The 21,264-nt window shown below is 44.9% G+C and overlaps 1 protein-coding gene across 1 annotated transcript in view; it reads right to left on the reverse strand.

The window, feature by feature from the left end:
- Positions 1-19,924, reverse strand: part of LOC141981953 (GTPase IMAP family member 4-like) — a 42,864-nt gene extending 22,940 nt beyond the window's left edge. The window contains exons 1-2 of the mRNA XM_074943567.1: positions 19,740-19,924; positions 13,177-13,231 (exon numbers count right to left, since the gene is read on the reverse strand). Coding sequence (XP_074799668.1) covers positions 13,177-13,231 — 55 coding nt within the window. The 5' untranslated portion in view covers positions 19,740-19,924. The remainder of the gene's footprint in view (positions 1-13,176; positions 13,232-19,739) is intronic.
- Positions 19,925-21,264: the final 1,340 nt, after the last annotated feature.

Raw genomic sequence — 21,264 nt, forward strand, 5'->3', positions numbered from 1 at the left:
CACCAGCTATTGTCCAGCAGAGGAGTTACAATTCAATGACTCATTCACAGGAGACACACAGGAGTATTGATTCACCTTGTGACTGAGCAATGCCCACCAGACATGCCTGGACTTGTGTTCTCCAAGCACATGGGACTAAGGGTATAAATCAGAATGCATGGTCCCCATGCTTGGTTTTTCTCCCTCCCCACCTATGGTGCAAGCAACAAGGATGATCAGAAGACTGAAGACTCCAATGGAGGAGACTGGCCCAGGTTTCAAGAGTGAAATCTGTGTACTATGAACTGCAATGTCCAGTGGGGTGAGAAAAACTGCTTAATCTAGATGTTGCCCTGTGTAATAGGCTTGAGAGTTTAGATTGCATGCTTATATTTTATTTTATTTTGGTAACTAACTCTGACTTTTTGCCTACCACTTATAATCACGTAAAATCTATCTTTTGTAGTCAATAAATTTGTTTAACTATTATTTATCTTTATCAGTGAGTTTGGCTGAAGTGTTTGGTAAGGGTGTTTGCTCAGGTTTACAAAGGCTGGTGTACATCCACTTTCAATCGATGAAGTGGTGAACCAATTAATAAATTTGCACTACTCGTCTTGATCAGTGCAAAATGGTATATTCCTGAGGTACAGTGCCGGGAGCTGGGGGGGATTCAGCTGGTGCCTCTCTCTGTGTGATTTATGAGTGGCTCTGGGAGCATTCATGCCATCTAGCTGGATGTGGGGCTCCACATGCGGTTGTGCTGAGTGATCACAGTGCCTGGAGGGGTTTGCTGCTTGTCATTAGCAAAGCATTGTGAGAGACAGCCCAGGTTGGAGAGTTAAGGGGGCACAGCAGTTCCACAGTCCCAGGCTGCACCCCAGGGATCCCGTCACACCCATTGCCTCTCATCCTGCCATCTGTGGCAAGAGAGAACAACTTTTCTCCATCTTTTTTTAATGGCATCTCTTCAAGTATTTGAAGACCACTATCATGGCCTACCTTAATCTCTCTTTTCCAAACTAAACATACCCAGTTCCCTCAGCCTTTGCTCAAATGGTTTCCAGCTCACCATCCATAATGACGAGGAGCTCAAATAACTGCTGGGGAAAGCCGCAGTTTCTCACAGTGGTGTCTTTCCCAGCATACAAGCCTTGCTTCTGCCTAAGAAAACCAAGAGCCACGAAGCCAAGAGCAAGTAAAACTGACCCCAAAAGTTATGAGAGCTCCAAATCTGTGCTAAAAAGAACATTTAAAAATAAAATAACTCAAAGACTGTTTTCAGAGCCACCCACAAGATCAGAAAAGAGCTAAATGCTGTTTTGATTCTCCTTACTGATTTAACAAAGTGAGTATTTCTGATAGTTTTTTCCTCCCTATGTTGTAGCAGTTTTTTTGGGTGGAGCTATTTTGATTTTTTTAGTTACGTTTTCTACATGTTCTCCTGGATGAATGAATAGACCTTGCCAAGTACCAGTGGGTGATATCTAAATGGAGTTTCAAATTCTAGTTAACAACCACGAGCAAGAACCTGGTTTTGTAGTTTCAACGTGTGTGATTTATCTATACAATAATACACACGATGATTGAGGTGTATGTTTGCGATGGGTGTTGGGCTGGCAGAGTGTGGGGAGGTTGGTAGCATTTCTTAAAAGAATTTTAAAACATATGTAAATGTTTCGCTGAGGGGTGCATCATCATTAGGAAAAAGGTGTGTTCTTAACTAACTCCAGGTAAAACTGCCAGGGAAAACAAGGTAGTTTGTATTTTTCCCATGAGTTAGCAGGTAGGGTTATAGCCTATGGGGAGGATAGGATAAACCTTCTAATTTATCTTTATATTCTAATCTATCAACTACCTGCTACAAGGAAAATTTAACTTACAAAATCAGCATTGTCTCTTTAACCCTTCTGAAGTGATGACAGTGACATTGTTACGTTCATAATGGCAATTTTACTACAGCTATGATAACACAACTAAATAGGTTGTAACCAAAATATTGTCAATGATGTACAAAGCTGTGATTTTTTTACCATGAATTTTCCCAAACAAACACAGACAAACACAGGCAAAGATGAGACAGGAGAAGAGGGAAAGGCAAAGAAAGAAGAAAATTGATCTAGAAAAAGGGGTAAATAGTGAGGTGACAAAATTTGCAGATGATACAAAACTACTCAAGATACTATGACCAGGGAGAGGGCGACTCTAACCTGGGGAAGGTGGAAAATAGCTGTTGGTATGTGAATGAAGTTTCTGAATGTCTGTCTAATATCTCAGAAGTGAATCAGGAATTAGATCAAGCACAGAGAGAACTCATGATCCGGAAAATGTTTCTCAAAAGCAGATTAAAGTTGGTGATCAGGTTAAAGCCCTAGCTGAGGAAGGAAAAGGTAGATTTTTAATGGATGATGGATTGTTGGCTAGTACAGGCTGTAAAAATGAACCCAAAAAAGGTGATTTGCTGGAAGCAGCTCAGTGCAGTGTGAAGAACAACAGTTTATCTGTTGGGAGTGGCAATTTGCCTGGTAAGGAAGCTGCCCCACTATCCCAGTATTTGTCTGTAACTAGCCTTGGGTGCTGGGACAAGGGAGAGGAAGGCAAGGAAAGTTTGGATGAGCCTAGGCAGCCTTGTGAGCAGATGGCTTTGTCGAATCAGCAGTTTGCGAAGGCAAGGTTAGTGGAACATGAGTGTCCCTACACCTTACCTGCTACCTGTGTGGAGAATTGTGACAGTGAAGGAAATATTCCTGTGTCTGTTAGGGGTAATGTCTTGCCCATGGAGGGAGCTACTCCAATCTCCAAGCTGTTTGTCCGTTGAAGGAGAGTGTCTCTCCAGTTCCTTGTCTGTAAAGCAGACAGGAGAAGCCTGTCAGCCTATGATGGTTGAGAATTTGTCTGTTGTCCCAGGGTTGGTTCTGGATACAACTAAAGCCCAGGACAAGGATCATCTTGAGTTTGTGTCTGCTAGGGAGAATGACACTGTAACAAGGTTACATCCAGTTAGTGTCATGGAAGAATCCCAGAGAACAGACAATTCTGGCACTTTTATTTTGCCTGTTGCTGGTGTGTTGATGGGTAAGGGTGACAATTCTGTCTGATCATAATGATATCCTAGCCAGGGCACAAGGACAGCATAAAGGTGATTTGACTCAGTTACCCACTGACAGTGAGGAAACTTGTAACAAGAAAGAAATGATTCCTGAACTTGTGTGTGTTGAGCCTAACAACTGGCATGTTGCCAGTGGCTATGAGGAAAATGGCAAAGGAAAAGAGAATGCTTCTGACCTTTTGACTATGAAATCTAGCAGTTTGCCTGAAAGGGGTGTGACGGATGAGGTCACAGAAACTCCCTCAAGACTGTCACTAGATGTGCTGGGATACCACTGAGAACAAACCCCCCTGCCAGAAAAGGCTTCCCTCCACTCCCGTCTTGCTGAGCTAGACACGCCAGTCGGCTCTAGCACAGACCAAGAGGTTGGGCCACACCCGCTGAAGTTTACAGAAACTAAGATTCACTTAGCCCAGGGGCTTCTCAGTTAACAGGGCCTTTCCCAGCACCCATTATTCAGTCTTTCTGGGAGCCTAAACCCTGAATAAATCTGTTTTACTCTGTATAAAGCTTATACAGGGTAAACTCATAAATTGTCCACCCTCTATAACACTGATAGAGACGTATGCACAGCCGTTTGCTCCCCCAGGTTTAATGGCTTTTTCAGGGTTAATTAATAAACAAAAATGATTTTATTAAGTATAAAAAGGACGTAAATGGTTCCAAGTAAAAACAGATAGAACAAAGTAAGTTACCAAGCAAAATAAAACAAAACACGCAAGTCTAAGCCTAATACATTAAGAAACTACTTACAGATGAAATCTCACCCTCAGAGATGTTCCAATAAGCTTCTTTCACAGACTGGACTCCTTCCTAGTCTGGGCCCAATCCTTTTCAGACCAACGTTGTAGTTTATGGCCTGGGACTACCAATCACTCACACCCCCGTAGTTACAGTCCTTTGTTCCAGTTTCTTTCAGGCATCCCTTTAGGGTGGAGAGGCCATCTCTTGAGCCAGCTGAAAACCAAATGGAGAGGCTTCCAGGGCCTTTCAGATTCTCTCTCTTGTGGGAGGAAACTCCTCTGTTCTTCTGTGCAGAGTCACAGCAACAAGATGGAGTTTGTAGCCACCTGGGCAAGTCACATGTCCATGAATGATTCAGCTTTTTGCAGGCCGATGCCATTATGTACATGTTAGTTTGAACGTTCCCAGGAAAGCTGTGGATTGGCATCTCCCAAAGTCCATTGTCAGCTAAGTACTTCCAATTACCTGAATAACCCCTTCACACTATATTGGCCAAATCTGCCTTATGTGTTTCCTACAGCAAACACTTTAAATACAAGCATTAAGCCAACGCTCATAACTTCAGATATAAAAAATGATACATGCATACAAATAGTATGAGTATATTCAATAGATCATAACCTTTGCAAAGATATGTTACATGTCATATCCAGCATCAAACATATTCCAGTTATGTCATATTTACACTCATAAGCATATTTCTATATAGCATTATGGAGTGCAAAGTCACAAGGGGATTGTGTAGGAATTCGCCTGATGGGCCAGAGGGGATTCTGGGTGTAGGTGAAACTCAGGAGTTGGTAGTGGCTCAGCAGAGCAATGCTTCTGTGGAGCAGAGTAAAGGTGAATTGTTGCTTAGAAAGATTCCTGAAGAGAAAAATCATCAGGGTAGGCTTTGCAAGCAGTTTGCTGCAACTGAAGGGCGTGGAACTTGTGATTTGATTAAAGTAAATCAGGATGAATTTCTGTCTGTAGAAGGCAATGGTTTATTGATGGAGAGATTTGTTTCAGTTCCTAACAGCCAGAAATTTTCTGTTGAGAATGGATCCACTAACTTTCCTTTGGAAAGGTCCAGTGTGGATAGCTTTGAGAGGGTCTCAGACGGAGTGAAAGCTGTTAAGGAAGTTAAACAGCTCTATAACCAAGCGGCTGTGCTTGACCAGTTTTTTGGGAGGTCACATGTATGCCCAACATGCTGCAGAGGAAGGCCAAAAACACCCAGGTTCACTGCCAGTCTGACTGGGGGGAAATTCTGTCCCAACCCCACATATGGTGACCAGTTAGACCCTGAGCATCTGAGCAAGAACCAGCTAGCCAAGCACTAGAGACAGAGAATCATAGAATATCAGGGTTGGAAGGGACCTCAGGAGGTCATCTAGTCCAACCCCCTGCCCAAAGCAGGACCTAATCCACAACTAAATCATCCCAGCCAGGGCTTTGTCAAGCCTGACCTTAAAAACCTCAAAGGAAGGAGATTCCACCACCTCCCTAGGTAACGCATTCCAGTGCTTCACCACCCTCCTAGTGAAATAGTGTTTCCTAATATCCAACCTAATATCCTCCCCCACTGCAACTTGAGACCATTACTCCATGTTCTATCATCTGATACCACTGAGAACAGTCTAGATCCATCCTCTTTGGAACCCCCTTCCAGGTAGTTGAAAGCAGCTATCAAATCCCCCATCATTCTTCTCTTCTGCAGACTACATAATCCCAGTTTCCTCAGCCTCTCCTCATAAGTCATGTGCTCCAGCCCCCTAATCATTTTTGTTGCCCTCCACTGGACTCTTTCCAATTTTTCCACATCCTTCTTGTAGTGTGGGGCCCAAAACTGGACACAGTACTCCAGGTGGGGCCTCACCAATGTCGAATAGAGGGGAATTATTACGTCCCTCGATCTGCTAGCAATGATCCTACTTATACAGCCCAAAATGCCGTTAGCCTTCTTGGCAACAAGGGCACACTGCTGACTCATATCCAGCTTCTCGTCCACTGTAACCCCTAGGTCCTTTTCTGCAGAACTCCTGCCTAGCCATTTGGTCCCTAGTCTGTAGCAGTGCATGCGATTCTTCCGTCCCAATTGTCCTTGTTGAATCTCATCAAATTTCTTTTGCCCAATCGTCTCATTTGCCTAGGTCCCTCTGTATCCTATCCCTACCCTCCAGCGTATCTACCTCTCCGCCCAGTTTAGTGTCATCTGCAAACTTGCTGAGGGTGCAATCCACACCATCCTCCAGATCATAAATGAAGATATTGAACAAAACTGGCCCCAGGACCGACCCCTGGGGCACTCCACTTGATACCGGCTTCCAACTAGACATGGAGCCATTGATCACTACCCGTTGAGCCCAACAATCTAGCCAGCTTTCTATCCACCTTATAGTCCATTCATCCAGCCCATACTTCTTTAACTTTCTGGCAAGAACACTGTGGTAGACTGTATCTAAAACTTTTCTAAAGTCAAGGAATAACACGTCCACTGCTCTCCTCTCATCCACAGAGCCAGGATGCTCGATGCTACCTCAGAGCCCTGGCGCATCCTTTCTAATGTCACATCTCCAGCCATGGCCATCCCTGATGCTTCTAAAGAAGGAGATTTTAAAAAATAGCAGAATACATTGTGGGGAATCCCTTCCTGACCACAGCTAGTAGCTTGTTGAAGCCGAAACCATGAGGAACCATTAGAAATATAAGACATAAACTAGCTGTGAGCCCCAGGACTACTGAGCCCTGCCCCTATCAGAAGCAATCCCATCATACAATCCCACTCATATATTTGTCCCAATCTCTCTTAAAACTTATTCAGTTGTTTACCCCATGTAGCAAGGAGGCATGGCCTCCCTCAGGATGCAGAGGGAACTCCACAAGCCACCTGGTGGGTGGAGCCAGGAGGACCAAGCCCGGCACTCTGGAAGCAGAGGGGCAGGACAGGAAGTATGAAATGCCGGCCCAGCAGCTCAGTTGGAAGGGAGCTGCCAAGTGCGACAGATGTGTCTTCCCTGCTGCTGGAGTGGGATGCCAAACAGAACCGCAGCTGCCCGGAGGGCCTGCACGATCTTCCAGAGAGCTCTGCCTCTCCCGATGCTGAGGAGCTGCTACCGCCGTCCTTGGTGGTATATCCCGGGGAGACTGAGGATGACCCCTGGACGAGGTATGCCCAGGGGGAGAGTAGGAAGCAGCCCAGGGAAACCAGGCAACTGTTGGGTTGAAAGCTGGCCTGATACAAGGTCAGCGTATTATGGGCAGATCCCTGCTGACCCAGTGGCAGATCACTCCGCTGTTAGGGCCCTGGGCTGAGATGTGATGGAATTGGGAGGGCCTATGTCCCCCCTGCCACCCCACCCCTGAGGTGGCAGTACTCCCCTTCTTTAGGCCAAGAGGCCTGCATTCCTCAGACAACCCTGCCGCAGCCCCATAGATTGTACACAAACTGTGCTGTGTGCTTTGTTTTGGGACAGTAAAATTCCAAGCACATGGCAGAGGGTATAAAAGACCCTTCAATCCTCTCCATGTTCTCTCTTTCCTGCTCTGATTCTCTGGACTGTGTATTTACAACTAAAAGGAGCATACTGAACTTTGGAAGCTACCAGAGACTTTACAAGCCAGCAGTTTATTCGATCACTGCTTCAAACCTGATGCAAGAAATTTGCAATGATTTATGTATATTATCTATTAACCATTTTAACTCTCTTCTCTTCTTTATAAATAAATGTTTAGATTTTAGTTACTAAAGGATTGGCAACAGCATGATTATTGGGTAAAATCTGAGTTACATATTGATCTGGCTGTGTGGCTGAACTCTTGAGATCAGAAAGACCCTTTGATGAAATTGGTTTTCAGTAACCACTCATCATAATGTCTCATGTCTGGGTGATGAAATAAGGGCTGGAATGCCTAAGGAGACTGCATTTTTGACTTCTTGTTAACCAGTGTGGTGAGATAGAAGTTTACTTTTCTTGCTGGCTTGGTGTAATCTAATAGGGCAGACTATTTCTCAGCAGTTTATCCTGAATCTGTTATTCTCATCTGTGACCCACTGAGGCATGGTGACAACTGGTTAAAGGGGAGACTACAAGGGGCCATGCTGAAAGGTGAACTGTCAGGCTGGAGGGAGGTTATTAGTCGAGTTCCACAGGGATCAGTCTTGAGACCAATCTTATTTAATATATTAGTGACCTTGGCACAAAAAGTGGGAGTGTGCTAATAAAATTTGTGGATGACAAAAATTTGGGAGGTATTGCCAATACAGACGAGCAGAATATCCTACAATAAGCTCTGGATGACTTTGAAAACTGGAGTAATAGAAATGATGAAATTTAATCACGCAACGTGCAAGGTCATGCACTTTATGGACTAACAACAAGAATGTTTGCTATAAGCTGGGGACTTATCAGTTGGAAGTGACAGAGGAGGAGAAAGATCTGGGTGTACTGGTTGATCACAGGATGACTATAAGCCACCAGTGCGATGTGGTCATGAAAAAGGCTAATGAAGTGCTAGGATGCACCAGGTATTTCCAGTAGAGATAGTGTTAGTACCATTATACAAGGCACTAGTGAGACCTCATCTGGAATACTCTGTGCAATTCTGGTCTCCCATGTTTAAGAAAGATGCATTCAAACTGGAAATGATACAGAGAAAGGCTACTAGGATGATCAGAGGAATGGAAAATCTGCCTTATGAGAGGAGACTAAAAGAGCTTGGCTCATTTATCCTAACAAAAGGACGGCCCAGGAAGATATGATTGCTCTCTATAAATACATCAGAAGGTGAGGAATTATTTTAGTTAGTTAGTTAAGCAGAGTGATGGGGCACTAGATGGGGAGGGCTCTGAGTTACTCCAGAGAATTCTTTCCCAGGTCTTGCAAAAATGCTCAGGGACTAACTGACCACCATATTTGCTGTTGGGAAGAAATTTTCCCCCAGTTCAGATTGGCAGAGACCCCGGAGGGTTTTCACCTTCTTCTGAAGCATAGGACAGTTGCAGATTTAAACTAATGTAAATGGTGGATTCTCTGTAACTTGAAGTCTTTAAATCATGATTTGAGGACTTCAGTAACTCAACCAGAGGTTTTGGGTCTATTAGAGGAATGTGGGGGGGGGGCACCGAGGTTCTGTGGTTTGTGATGTGCAAGAGGTCAGAGTAGATGATCATGATGGTCTCTTCTGGGCTTAAAGTCTTTGAGTTTATCCCCATTTGTTCTTGTCTCAACATTGTCCTTTAGCTTAAATAGCTCTTAACCCGCCCTGATGTTTACCCCTCTAACGTATTTATAGAGAGTAAACAGATCTCCTCTCTGATCAGCCTAGTAGCTGTTCCCTACACATCAATTCATTCTTCATCCAGCTTGAATTCATCCTTCTTCAACATGGGCGACCAGAATTGAACACAGTATTCTGATGACGTTTTACCAATGCCCTGTACAGTGGCATTGATACTTCTCTATCTCCATAGGAAATACCTCAACTGATACATCCTAGGATCGCATTTGCCTTTTTTTTGCAGCTGCATCACATTGATGGCTTGTAGTCCTCCTGTGATTGACCCACAGTCCCAGGTCTCTCTCCTCTTCTGTCGCTTCCAACTGATGATCCCCCAGGATGTAGCAGAAATACTTACTATTAGACCCAAAGTGCATGACCTTGCACTTTGTATTATTGAATTCCATCCCATTTCTGTCACTCCAGTCTTCCAGATTTTCCTATATAATGTTCTGATCCTCCTCTGTATTGATGATGTCTCCCAATTTTGTATCGGCAGCAACTTTCATTAGCACACTCCTGTGCCAAGGTTATTAATAAAAATATTTAATACAATTCGTGACAAGACTGACCCTTGAGAAACTCCACTAGTAACCTCTCTCTAGCCCAATAATTCACCTTTCAGCACAACCCATGGTCTCCTCCCCTTTAGCCACTTCCTTCTCCTCCGGACAATTCTTGTACTGATTTGCATCTTCTCTAATTCCACTAATCATTTCTCAAGTGGTACTGTATCAAATGCTTTATTGAAGTCCAAGTATTTTAGATCTAGTGCATTTCCCTTATCTAAAAAATCAGTTATTTTCTTAAAGAAGGAAATCAGGTTAATCTGGCAAGATCTATCTTTGGTAAAGCCATGTCACATTACATCCCCTTGACCATTTACCTCATGAATTTAATTATTCTTTCCTTCACAATTTGTTCTAAAGCCTTGCATACTACTGAGGTCAGACTCAGAGGTCTGTAATTGTCTGGATCACTTTTTTTCCCTTTTGTTAAATACAGATATGCCATTAGCTCTTCTTCAGTCATATGGTACCACCCTCAAATAGACAGATTTATTAAAAATCCTTAGCATTGGAATAGCAATCTCATATGCTAGTATTTTTGGGATGGAAATTATCCGTTTCCCCCAGTTTGAGCTCATTAAGCTCTTTATGTTTTTTCTTCCATCTCAGATGTGATAATTTCCATTTCTACAGACTCATTTCCATCAGCAGTCCTGCCTTCATGTTCATGTTCCATATTATCATCCTTATTGTAAACTGAAGCAAAGTATTTAGTTTTGGGGCCACAGCTAGATTATCTTTAATCTCTTTCCCATCCACATGGTGTAGCAGCCCCACCTCATCCTTCCTTATTCTCTTTTTATTTATATAACTAAAAAACCTCTTATTTATTTTAATTACCTTGGCATGAGCTAATTCAGCTTGACTTGTAGTAATTCTGACTCCTCCTTCAACTCTGTTATCTCTCTAGTGATGCCGCACAACTTCGCCATTCTCATTGACTCCCGTGCCCATAACCCTAGCCACTGATTCAGAACTTTTGAATGCCGCCTAAACCCCTCACCCTCTTCCACACACTTTCTTCCCTCTTTGCACAGCATTCTGCCAGTTAGTTCAAAGAAAAAACTGACAAAAATCCAAGGAAACCCCTCTTCCCCCCTTCTTCCATCACCTCCTGTCACAGTCTCCTCCTTTTCCTCTGTCACAGATACTAAGACTCTCCTCCACCTGCCCCAGTGACCCCCACACTCTCCAGCCTTTTGACCTTCCTCATCCCCCATTCTCGCCATTGCCCTCACCCTTCTCAATCTCTTGCTCTCATCAGCCTCCTTCTCATAACACGTGTGTGTGTCATCATCACCATCGTCATAAAATAATTGCAGTGTTGACCCCATCGCCCCTTCAAATTACCATCCCACCTCTTTTACCCCTTCAGTCTAGCTCCTGCTCCCTATACTGCACTGAAATGGCTCTTACCAAAGTCTCTAATGATCTTTTCTTGACCAGATTTCCTTCTTTATCTATGGGTGGCCTTTGACACTGTCACCCACAATCTTCTTTTTCAAATCCGATCATCCCTGGGTTTTCCTTATGCCATCCTCTCTTGGTTCTCCTCCTACCTCTTGGATCACTCCTTCAGTGTCTCATTGGGTGGGTCTTCTTCTTCTCCTCTCTCTTTCAGTAGAGGTCCCTTAGGGCTCTGTCCTTGGCACCCTCCTCTTCTCTCTCTCCCCACTACATCTCTGAGCAATCTCGTCTGCAAATATGTCTTTGAAACCCATTCATACTGACGATGCACAAATCCACCTGTCTACTCTGGACCTGTCTCCCTCCAACCAAACTAATATCTGTCGCCTATAGGTATAAGTTTTTGCTAGGTAAGGCATAGGTTTAAGTCAAGGCAATAATGCCAGGATCCTACAGGCCTCAAGGTCTGTAAGACAATAGCTTAGCTAAACTAATCAAGGCCTAAAAAGCCTTAGCTTAAGCAGTTAACAAGGAGTAACCCTAAATCATAAGCTAACACAAGACAGAGGGCTGTAATGCCGAAACTGCTGACAGGTAACCACAAGGTGTTAGTTTATACCAGCTTGAGATACTTTTAAGTTAGGGACATCAGCACATGTCTGACCACAGGAACGCCGTGGTAACTAATGGACGTGTATGCCAAGGAGCTTGAGGTAAAAGGACTACTAACCTCTGGGAGAAGGGCACCCCAACATTAGTAGGATGAGGAAATGCAGATAAGGAAAAGGGGGGAAGCTCCTGCTGAATATGCATCACGCATAGTAGCTTCAGCATAACACATTATAAAAGCTGTATCCCAGCTGCTGTGCCTTGGGAGATGCCAGGAGGACGACCACTGGTGATGTGATGAGGATGATGACTAACATTTTAGGTGTGAGTATATGGATGCTCATGCTGTATTATCTACTTTGCTGGGATGGAGCATTTGTAACTTTGCTAACTGTATTAATAAAACTATTACAAATAAACACAGGTCTTTCCTAAGTGTGACTGTTGCAACCCTGCACATTGGGGTCGCCAAATTAATAGCAATTCTAATAACTATGGGCCTGTTTTTGAGACTAGAATCTACAAAACCCTACAGTGTTAATGGGAATTCTTACGTAATCAATAGAATTAATATATAATTGATATGTTGATCTATGTCAACACAACTTTCTGACCTCTTCTTGTGGATGTGCAGCCATCAGCTGAAATGTTATATGGCCAACAGTGAGCTCCTGATCTTTCCCCAAAAACTCCTGTTACTCAAACCCATACACTTGGCTTCATCTTTGACTCCCCCTTCTCTTCTGACCCACACTTACCAGCTCTATATACATTTTGCCATTTCTTGCTGCACTGTGTCTCCTGGATGTGACCTTTTCTCTCTGGCTACACCACCAAAACTTCTGCCCATGCCTTGATCATTTTGCATCCTGACTATTGTAATCCCCTCTCTGGCTGACATCCCTGCAGCCTGTCCCTGCAGGTGAGAGTTAAGGTGAACTGGCAGAGTTGTATGGGAATCCTATCAATGGAAAAGTGTGCTGTGCATTGGCAGAGCCATGGAGAGGAGGGAAGAACTGGAATAATGGGGAGATTGCACATCAGGACTGAGGTACATTGGCAGAGCAACGAAGCTGGCACAATTTTTTTTTTTTGCCATATACCTGGCTCTACTCCACACTATCATCAGTCTCTTACTTTTCCAACCATTAATAACTCCAGAGTCATCAAAAATAAAAACAATTTTCAAATAGACAAACAAACAACCTGCCATTTGGTCAGAAACACAGAACATTTGGTAGTCCTGGAAACCTGGATTTCCCTCTCCTATTTGAGGAGCTCACATCTGCACTCACGACAGCCTATTCCCATCCAGGTCGGGAGGCGTTCATCTGTTCCGGGGAGCCACTGTAGCTGTTCAGGTGGATAAAGGTATATCTGACCTGTAAGTTGAAACCTATCATTTTTGGGACTTTCGTTTTCCACTACAGGGAAAGCTGAGTGGAGCATAAAGGCAGCAATGGGGGCACAACAAGGCTTTTAATGTCATTTTCTTACCATGGGAAAGTTCATCTCTTGCCAGATTTCCTTCTTCCATATCTGGGTGAGCCATCTGTAAAAAAAAAACACAGACCCATTTACAAGCAGTTTAATATGGAAATTCAGAACAGAGTGAACTGACAAGCAGGCACGGGATAAACATCTAATACCCCTAAGACCTCTCTTCTATAAAATTGTGGTATTGGCCATGGCAGAAAATTAAACCTTCTCTTGACTCTCCCCCAGCTGCACTTCAGAAACTGCTGGCCACAAAAATTCCTCCTGCAGTCTCAGCATAACTGCCAAGTTTTGTACAGCTCCAGGTGACATTTCTTGCAAATAATTTAAGAGGCTAATTTGCATTAAAACAAACTTCAACTTTAAAATGTTGTGCAGATTTCATAATGAAGTTCATTATCCTTCCTGACCTCTGCGATGGAGGTGGGGCCCCTGAATGGAGGTTCTCCCACAGAACAATCATTTGTCCCCTGTGACATTATCTGAGCAAAATGTGGCACATGGCCAGAAAGGGTTAACAAATCCATGGGCTGGATGACCCAAGCTCGACCTTTAAAGACTTGTTAGGAAGATATGTAAATGATAACGAGGTCATTCGACTAGGTTGGAGTAGAACTTTGAAGTGCAAACCTGTATTGTTAGAAGTTACAGGTAATACTAATTCTATGTGTTTACTTATATCTCAGAGATGTTGACAGTGTAAACAGACAGTTCCTGTCTATTGCCATAGCTATTGCTGCAGAGATCAAAAGGGAAGGCTAACTTTTAGATGAACCTTGAAGTAAGGGCATTGTTTATATGTCTCTTTAAAATTTGTGGTGAACTGTTTAATGGATAAATTATCATGTGGTAATCTGCATAATTACAGGTTTCAGAGTAGCAGCCGTGTTAGTCTGTATTCGCAAAAAGAAAAGAAGTACTTGCGGCACCTTAGAGACTAACAAATTTATCTGAGCATAAGCTTTCGTGAGCTACAGGTCACTTCATAACAGAACGCCACTAGCCATCACCTTCAGCCCCCAACTAAAACCCCTCCAACGCATCATCGAGGATCTACAACCTACCCTGAAGGACGACCCATCACTCTCACAGATCTTGGGAGACAGGCCAGTCCTTGCCTACAGACAGCCCCCCAACCTGAAGCAAATACTCACCAACAACCACACACCACACAACAGAACCATTAACCCAGGAACCTATCCTTGCAACAAAGCCCGTTGCCAACTGTGTCCACCTATCTATTCAGGGAACACCATCACAGGGCCTAATCACATCAGCCACACTATCAGAGGCTCGTTCACCTGCACATCTACCAATGTGATATATGCCATCATGTGCCAGCAATGCCCCTCTGCCATGTACATTGGTCAAACTGGACAGTCTCTACGTAAAAGAATAAATGGACATAAATCAGACGTCAAGAATTATAACATTCAAAAACCAGTCGGAGAACACTTCAATCACTTTGGTCTCCTGCTGGTAATAGCTCATCTTAAGTGATCACTCTCCTTACAGTGTGTATGGTAACACCCATTGTTTAATGTTCTCTGTGTATATAAATCTCCCCACTGTATTTTCCACTGAATGCATCCGATGAAGTGAGCTGTAGCTCACGAAAGCTTATGCTCAAATAAATTTGTTAGTCTCTAAGGTGCCACAAGTACTTCTTTTCTTTCTGCACAGTTAATTGCCAGTGATGCCTGGGAAACAAGAAGTCACCTCAAAAGAATATTGTTCACCCAGAACTGAATGGTTAAGAGGCTTCTGGAAATGTATAAAAGCCTGGGGACCTGATTCTGTTTTATCTCAGATTTCCTTCAGGTTTCATATAGGGGAAACCTAGGCCATAAGGACTGGAATCACCCTGGACATGGACATTGGACTATAACCTATGGACTATTTCTAAAAGAACTTTTGGCAACGACAAGCTCACCACCTCTGCTATGTATCTGAATCTCAAGAATTGAACTCATGTCTGTATGTATATTGATCTTTTAACCAATACACTCTCTTTTTTCTTTTTTAATAAATTTTAGTTCAGTTAATAAGAATTGGCTATAAGCCTGTATTTTGGGTAAGATCTAAGTTATAATTTGACCTGGGCATGTGGCTGGTCCTTTGGGATCAGAAGAAACTTTTATTTTATAAGATGAAATAAGATTTTCAGGCACTTGAAGGAAACTGCATGGTTTGAATTTCTGAGTAACCAATGAGGCAATACAGAAGCTGTTTTGTGCTGGCTTGGTAAATCTAAGTTTGGAACATCAACCAGTTTTTGGGGTTTGTCTGCCCTGTTCCCTTTGCAGTTCACCCTAATTGAGCAACCTCAGCTGGCTCCCACAGGGCACACCTTGTCACACCTCCTCTCCATAGAGGGGAGGAGACACAAAGACACAGGGGTCTGCTAAATGGGGCAAAGGGAAACAAAAGGGTAGGGGTGGATGTGGGTTTACATGTTTAATACAGGTTTGTGGGAGGGACATGACCAGACAACCGCAGCTAATGACCACTGCTGCAAGGGAATCAATGAACACCAACCAGAGGAATTCTGCCCTGATGTGAGAATGTGCGAGCCTCAGGAAACTGGCCTCACAAGTGCAGAGAAACTCCCCATAACTAAGCTTCCTCCTCCAGGACTTAGGTGTTCAGCTTGGCCAGTGCCAAGAGGAGATGCACAAGAAGGTCCCAGAATTTGACGAGGCCCAGGACAAGGTGTCCAATGATAAAAATGGGAGGTGAAAAGTTCAGTCAGAAGCTCAGAAAGAAGCAGAAGAGGGGCTGCAACCTGGCACAGCGGTGATAGACATGCACCAGTCTCTTTCTCACCCATGTCCCCATGTAGGAGGCACCAATGGATGTCCCCAACAGCCTAGGAAACGAGGGGGAGTACAGGCTTGTACACGAGGGACCCTTGCACTCAGACAGAGGCAGCAGCTCCTGTGCTTGCTGTCTGGGTGGGACACGAGATGAGCAAGGTCACAGACTGAATGCAGCAAGATTATGTACAGATATGGGTCAAATCTTGTTCCCTGTTCACAGCCCCAGCCAATGAGCATCTTGCAGGGCTGTTTCACAGGGTTCAGCAGGTTGCACTGATGATATAGCTGCTATGGTTTGGTCCAACCCCAAGGAGTGGCTTTTGCTGGCTGGTGGATCCATATGCTTGGACCAGTGCATGAGGAAGCAAATCACTGTCCATGTCCCTCTCCCTCTCCTTCCAATCCCAAGTCTCCCGGTCACTAGGGCAGCTGAAAGAAGCAAGGTCTGGGGATACCTTGAGTGAGGTCCTCACTGTCAGGGTTCCGGGGTAGCTGCACCTCCGTCCCCTTCCTGGTCTTTCTGAGAGCACCCCTCAGGTCTCAGGCCTGGTGTCTTCACCATTCCCAGGGTGGAAGCCCATTGTTCTGCCACTCACAGACTGAGCCCTGGGCTGCAGAACCATTCTGACCCCGAAGGCCTGACTGAGTTTGGGCCCCTGCACTTGATCCTCTTCGGGAGTCTGTGAGCAAGTGTAACCCACACACCTCCTGGGGGTGTGATTCTGTCCCATCTAGTGGCACCGAGACCACTTAGAGAGAGAGTTAAAGAGGTCTGCTCTAGAGCCTTAGCTACCAGGCAGTTGGCTTTTAGCTCATGCGGTAGAGGCTCATGCACTAAGCTCCAGAGGTCCCCGGTTCGATCCCGCCCACTGACGACCGGGGTCTGTCGCCGTTATACAAGCATAGAGTGACACAAATACGCTGCTTCAAGTAAAAGTATTGCTTAGGTCATAGGAACAAAGCTTTAGAGAGAAAGGATTTTAAAACAACAAAAGGTCTACACATGTCTATCCTACCTAGAGTCCTGTGAGACCCAGCTTCCCACCACTCCTAACCTCTGGGCCTGGAGGTCAGTCTGTTCCCCTTAATTGTCTCCCTTGCTGCTTGAGAGAGTGTGTGTCTTTTAACATTTAGTGAAGCTCTCTGTTCTCCTGTGTTCATAGGGTTGGGCCCTTCCCTTTGCAAACTACTCTGCAGGACAGCCTCATCTTGAATTAACCCTACATATTCATACAGCAAACCCCCTTACAATGACAAATCAAACAGAACATTGCCATTCACAGTCACAGGCAACTCCAACTCCATCACATATCTCCTTCCTTTAGATCGTACTGGATGGGCATGTTCACAGGCAGGCATAAGAGGCTTTCATGTGCCCTCTCGTGCTAGCGTTACCCCAGAACTTCTAGGTCTGAAGTTGGGACCCAAACCTGCCACTTCTTCCCATTCAGCTTCTAGGTAGCATGTAGGGTGATGAGCCCTCATTCCTTAGCGTCCCAGCCACCACGGCTGTATGCTGGGGTCGCTTTTCTCCCCCAAAGGACAGGTAATAGCATCTGTAATATCATCTAAAAGGCTGTCAAGAAGGACTTTCCCCCATTAAAAACTCTGTACAGTTAAAGGGATTAAGGAATATTGTTCAAACGAAAGCCTATTTACTTGTTTACAGATTTCAAACACCAGAGCTGATCAAACAGCCCAGGACTCTAGCCACACAGCCCTCCCCAAGACACAAACAAACAACAAAGAGACCAAACAGACAATGCCTCAGGTGCCTTGACCACTAAGCATAGAATCCAAAGTCACTCCTCCAAAACGCCCAGTAGCCTCTCCTGGTCGCCCTCCTTGTAAGGTATGTTGTGCAGAGAGTGACCTCAGCTCACACAAACTAGTATTTTTGTGTGCTTGTTAAAGAAGTGACTAGTGGCCCCAGCCAAGACTTCTGGCCCCATTGGGCTAAGTGCTGTGGATACGTTTATAGTAAAATACAATCCATGCCCTGAAGAGCTCACAGCTCACGAAAGCTCATGCTCAAATAAATTGGTTAGTCTCTAAGGTGCCACAAGTCCTCCTTTTCTTTTTGCGAATACAGACTAACACGGCTGCTACTCTGAAACCAGAATAATTTTGAGACAAGACGTGACGAGAGAGCAGGGAGGACCAGAGTATCAGCGATGAACTCTTGTAATTAAACAGGTGAGCTAGTGCCCAACTTGATGAGTCTTTTGTCTTATAACATAAATGGATTGAGAGCTGGATTGTGGCACAGCCCAGGACTGGGGTACTGAAGAGATTCACAGGCCAGAGGGCACATGGAACCCTTCAGTCCACTGTGTGGAAGCTGCTATACACCTTCCTGGAGTCTGACATATTCTCCCCTGTAGAGCTGAACAGGCCATGGAGGTGGGGGAGCAGGGGCAGAGCAATAGCTCTGTCTACTCTTTTGCCTTCCCCTCCTCTTCTGGGGTGCCAGGGCCCTGCAGGGGAGCATCACAGCAGCAGCCGGGTGAGCCCCTGACCTCAGCGGCAGCAATTTTGGCTGGCACTTATGTGGGCTAGTCTTTAGTGATCTGTTTTCATGTCAGTGGATGCAAGTTACATTTTCACTGTGATATTGAGATGGGATTCTTCAGCTCTCTAAACCGCCTTAATACTTGCAATTTCTTCCGATTTCAGGACAGAGCTAATTAGTCACAGAAATGCAGGAATGAGTGAACTTTGAATGGCCCATCCACAGCTTTATTGTGAATATTGACAAATCCCATGCGATTATTAAAACACACTTCTCCTCATACATCTTCCCACTGAAAACAGATGTAAACATTAACCATGTAGCTATAGCCAAATTCTGCTCTTGGTTACACCACTATAAATGGAGTTACAGACACTAAACACAAGCAAAAACTACATTTAGTGACAGTTAAAGCTGCATCACAATGCACTTGACACACACAACACCTAGAAAGCATGGAGAAAGGAAGCTGAGGGAAAAGTCTCCTGCATTCTTTGCCACCTTCATATCGCCTACAGCACTGTTAATTACACGTACCAACACTCCTATAAAGCTTTCACTTCAGTGTCCCACAGATAACAAAAAATAATGCACATTCCCAATATATCCTCCCATGCCCTCGCTCTTTGTGAGGTTTCTTCTCACCCGTGGATCTGTAATGTTAAATGCAGTGGGTTCAGCTTGGTGCGCTTATTTGCAGCTATCAGGAAACCTTATTTCCCCCCCTCAGAGACAGAAGAAGTGACACAGATAAAACACAAGTGATTCCCAACCATATGTTTTTTCATTAACTGGTGAACCAAATCCCATCCATTTTTAGAAAGTAATTTTGGTACCAGAGAAAACTAACGCCAAGGCGAGACACTGCCTTGCTCAATTCGTCAAATGAGTAGGTGTAAGTCCGTCTTAGAAAAACAATAACCTCCTAACTCCATTCCGAGCAACTGCAAATTCAACCTCTTCCTCCACTGTCCCCTGCGGGTTTTCGTTTTCCCCTGAGCACCCCAGAATGACCAGCTGTGTTTACGTGCTCGTGCCCGCTGAAATCTGTACACAGCCTCACCTCTAGAATCAACCAGGCTGCCCCTAGCACAACCTCTGCCGCTGTGTGCCGAGAGGAGAACATGGCCCCTCGAGCATCAAAAGGAGGTCTCCGAAAATCGTCTCTCTCTCTCTAACTTCACCTGCCAGTTACACAAACATGCGAAGCAAACTTAACGTAAATCGATCACCTGTGGGCTTCGGTCTCACTCACAGCCCCTCGGCTACTCTTCCTCCGGTGTCCGCAGCTCTCTCCAGCTTCTACGCCGGCCCGCCGGGAAGCTGGCGTTTGAGCAGAACAGCCAGGGCAGCGCTCGCGGCTTCTTGCCTCGGCGAAGTCTGGAGGCCAACCTGTGCCCGAGAAGCGTTCAGCCGCGACGGAAGGGCTGCAAAGAACTCGTTCAAACGCTTGCTGCGCACGTGCGGGGGGCAATGGGCGAGAAGGACCCTTTTGCCCAGCAAGGCAACCCGAGAGCCTTTCCCAGGAGCTGCCTTCGCGCGGAGCAGCAGCCCAGACTGAAGCTGAGCGCCCCAGGGTCCGAGACGGGAGCGACAGCCTAGGGCGAGCTCTGCCCCCGGAGCTCCAGCTGTACCATGGCAAGCAATGCACCTCGCAAGTCCGCCTTCTTCTCCCGGTGCATCAGTGGTGAACAGGAAGGGACTTTTACTAATGTAGTCGTTATTTACACTCCGAGTGCACTCCACTAGCAATAATAATCGTGTCAGCAAACACTTGCCTATGGATTGCTTTCAAACTGATGGTTCAAATCCTCCCTTTGTGCTGTGCAAGTACACAGCTAAGTCACAGGGGGCCAGATATTTAAAAGTATTTAGGAACCAAAAGATGCGGGTCGGCACCTCTTAAATGTTTCAAAAGTGAGTAGATGCCTAACTGCCATGTAAGTCAAAGGGAGTTAGGCACCTAGGTGCTTTTGAAATCCCAGTAGCCACCAAACTGCATCTTTAGGTACCTAAATACATTTAAAAACCTGGCCCATGGTATCCCTTTGTTCCCTGGTTGGATGACCCAGTCTTATAAACAGAAGTCTCTCTTATAGTGAATTTTCCATGAACCAATTCCAGTGTCTACGTATTCATTTATTTATTTATTTGTGTTACCACAGCATCTAGGAGCCTCAGTCATAGACCACGAACCCTGTGCGTGAGACACTCTAAATACAGAACAAAAAGACAGACCCCAGAGAGCTGACAATCTAAGTATAAGACAAGAGACAGTAGACGGATACCCACAGACTGATGGGGAAGTGCAAGGAAACAGCGGGACAATATTGGTTAGTATGACAGACAGTGGTCTCTGCACACCAGCAGCCTACCTGTTGTGAAGTTTTTTGTAGACGTCACAATAAAGGGGAGTTTTATGGAGGGATTATGGAGGGAGAACTGGAAGTCCTGGCACAGTCAAGGAATTATGATGTGATTGGAATAACAGAGACTTGGTGGGATAACTCACATGACTGGAGTACTGTCATGGATGGATATAAACTGTTCAGGAAGGACAGGCAGGGCAGAAAAGGTGGGGGAGTTGGACTGAATGTAAAGGAGCAGTATGATTGCTCAGAGCTCAAGTATGAAACTGCAGAAAAACCTGAGAGTCTCTGGATTAAGTTTAGAAGTGTGAGCAACAAGGGTGATGTCGTGGTGGGAGTCTACTATAGACCACCGGACCAGGGGGATGAGGTGGACGAGGCTTTCTTC

This window comes from Natator depressus, chromosome 2, assembly GCF_965152275.1.
Source record: "Natator depressus isolate rNatDep1 chromosome 2, rNatDep2.hap1, whole genome shotgun sequence".
Taxonomy (NCBI): Eukaryota; Metazoa; Chordata; order Testudines; family Cheloniidae; genus Natator; species Natator depressus.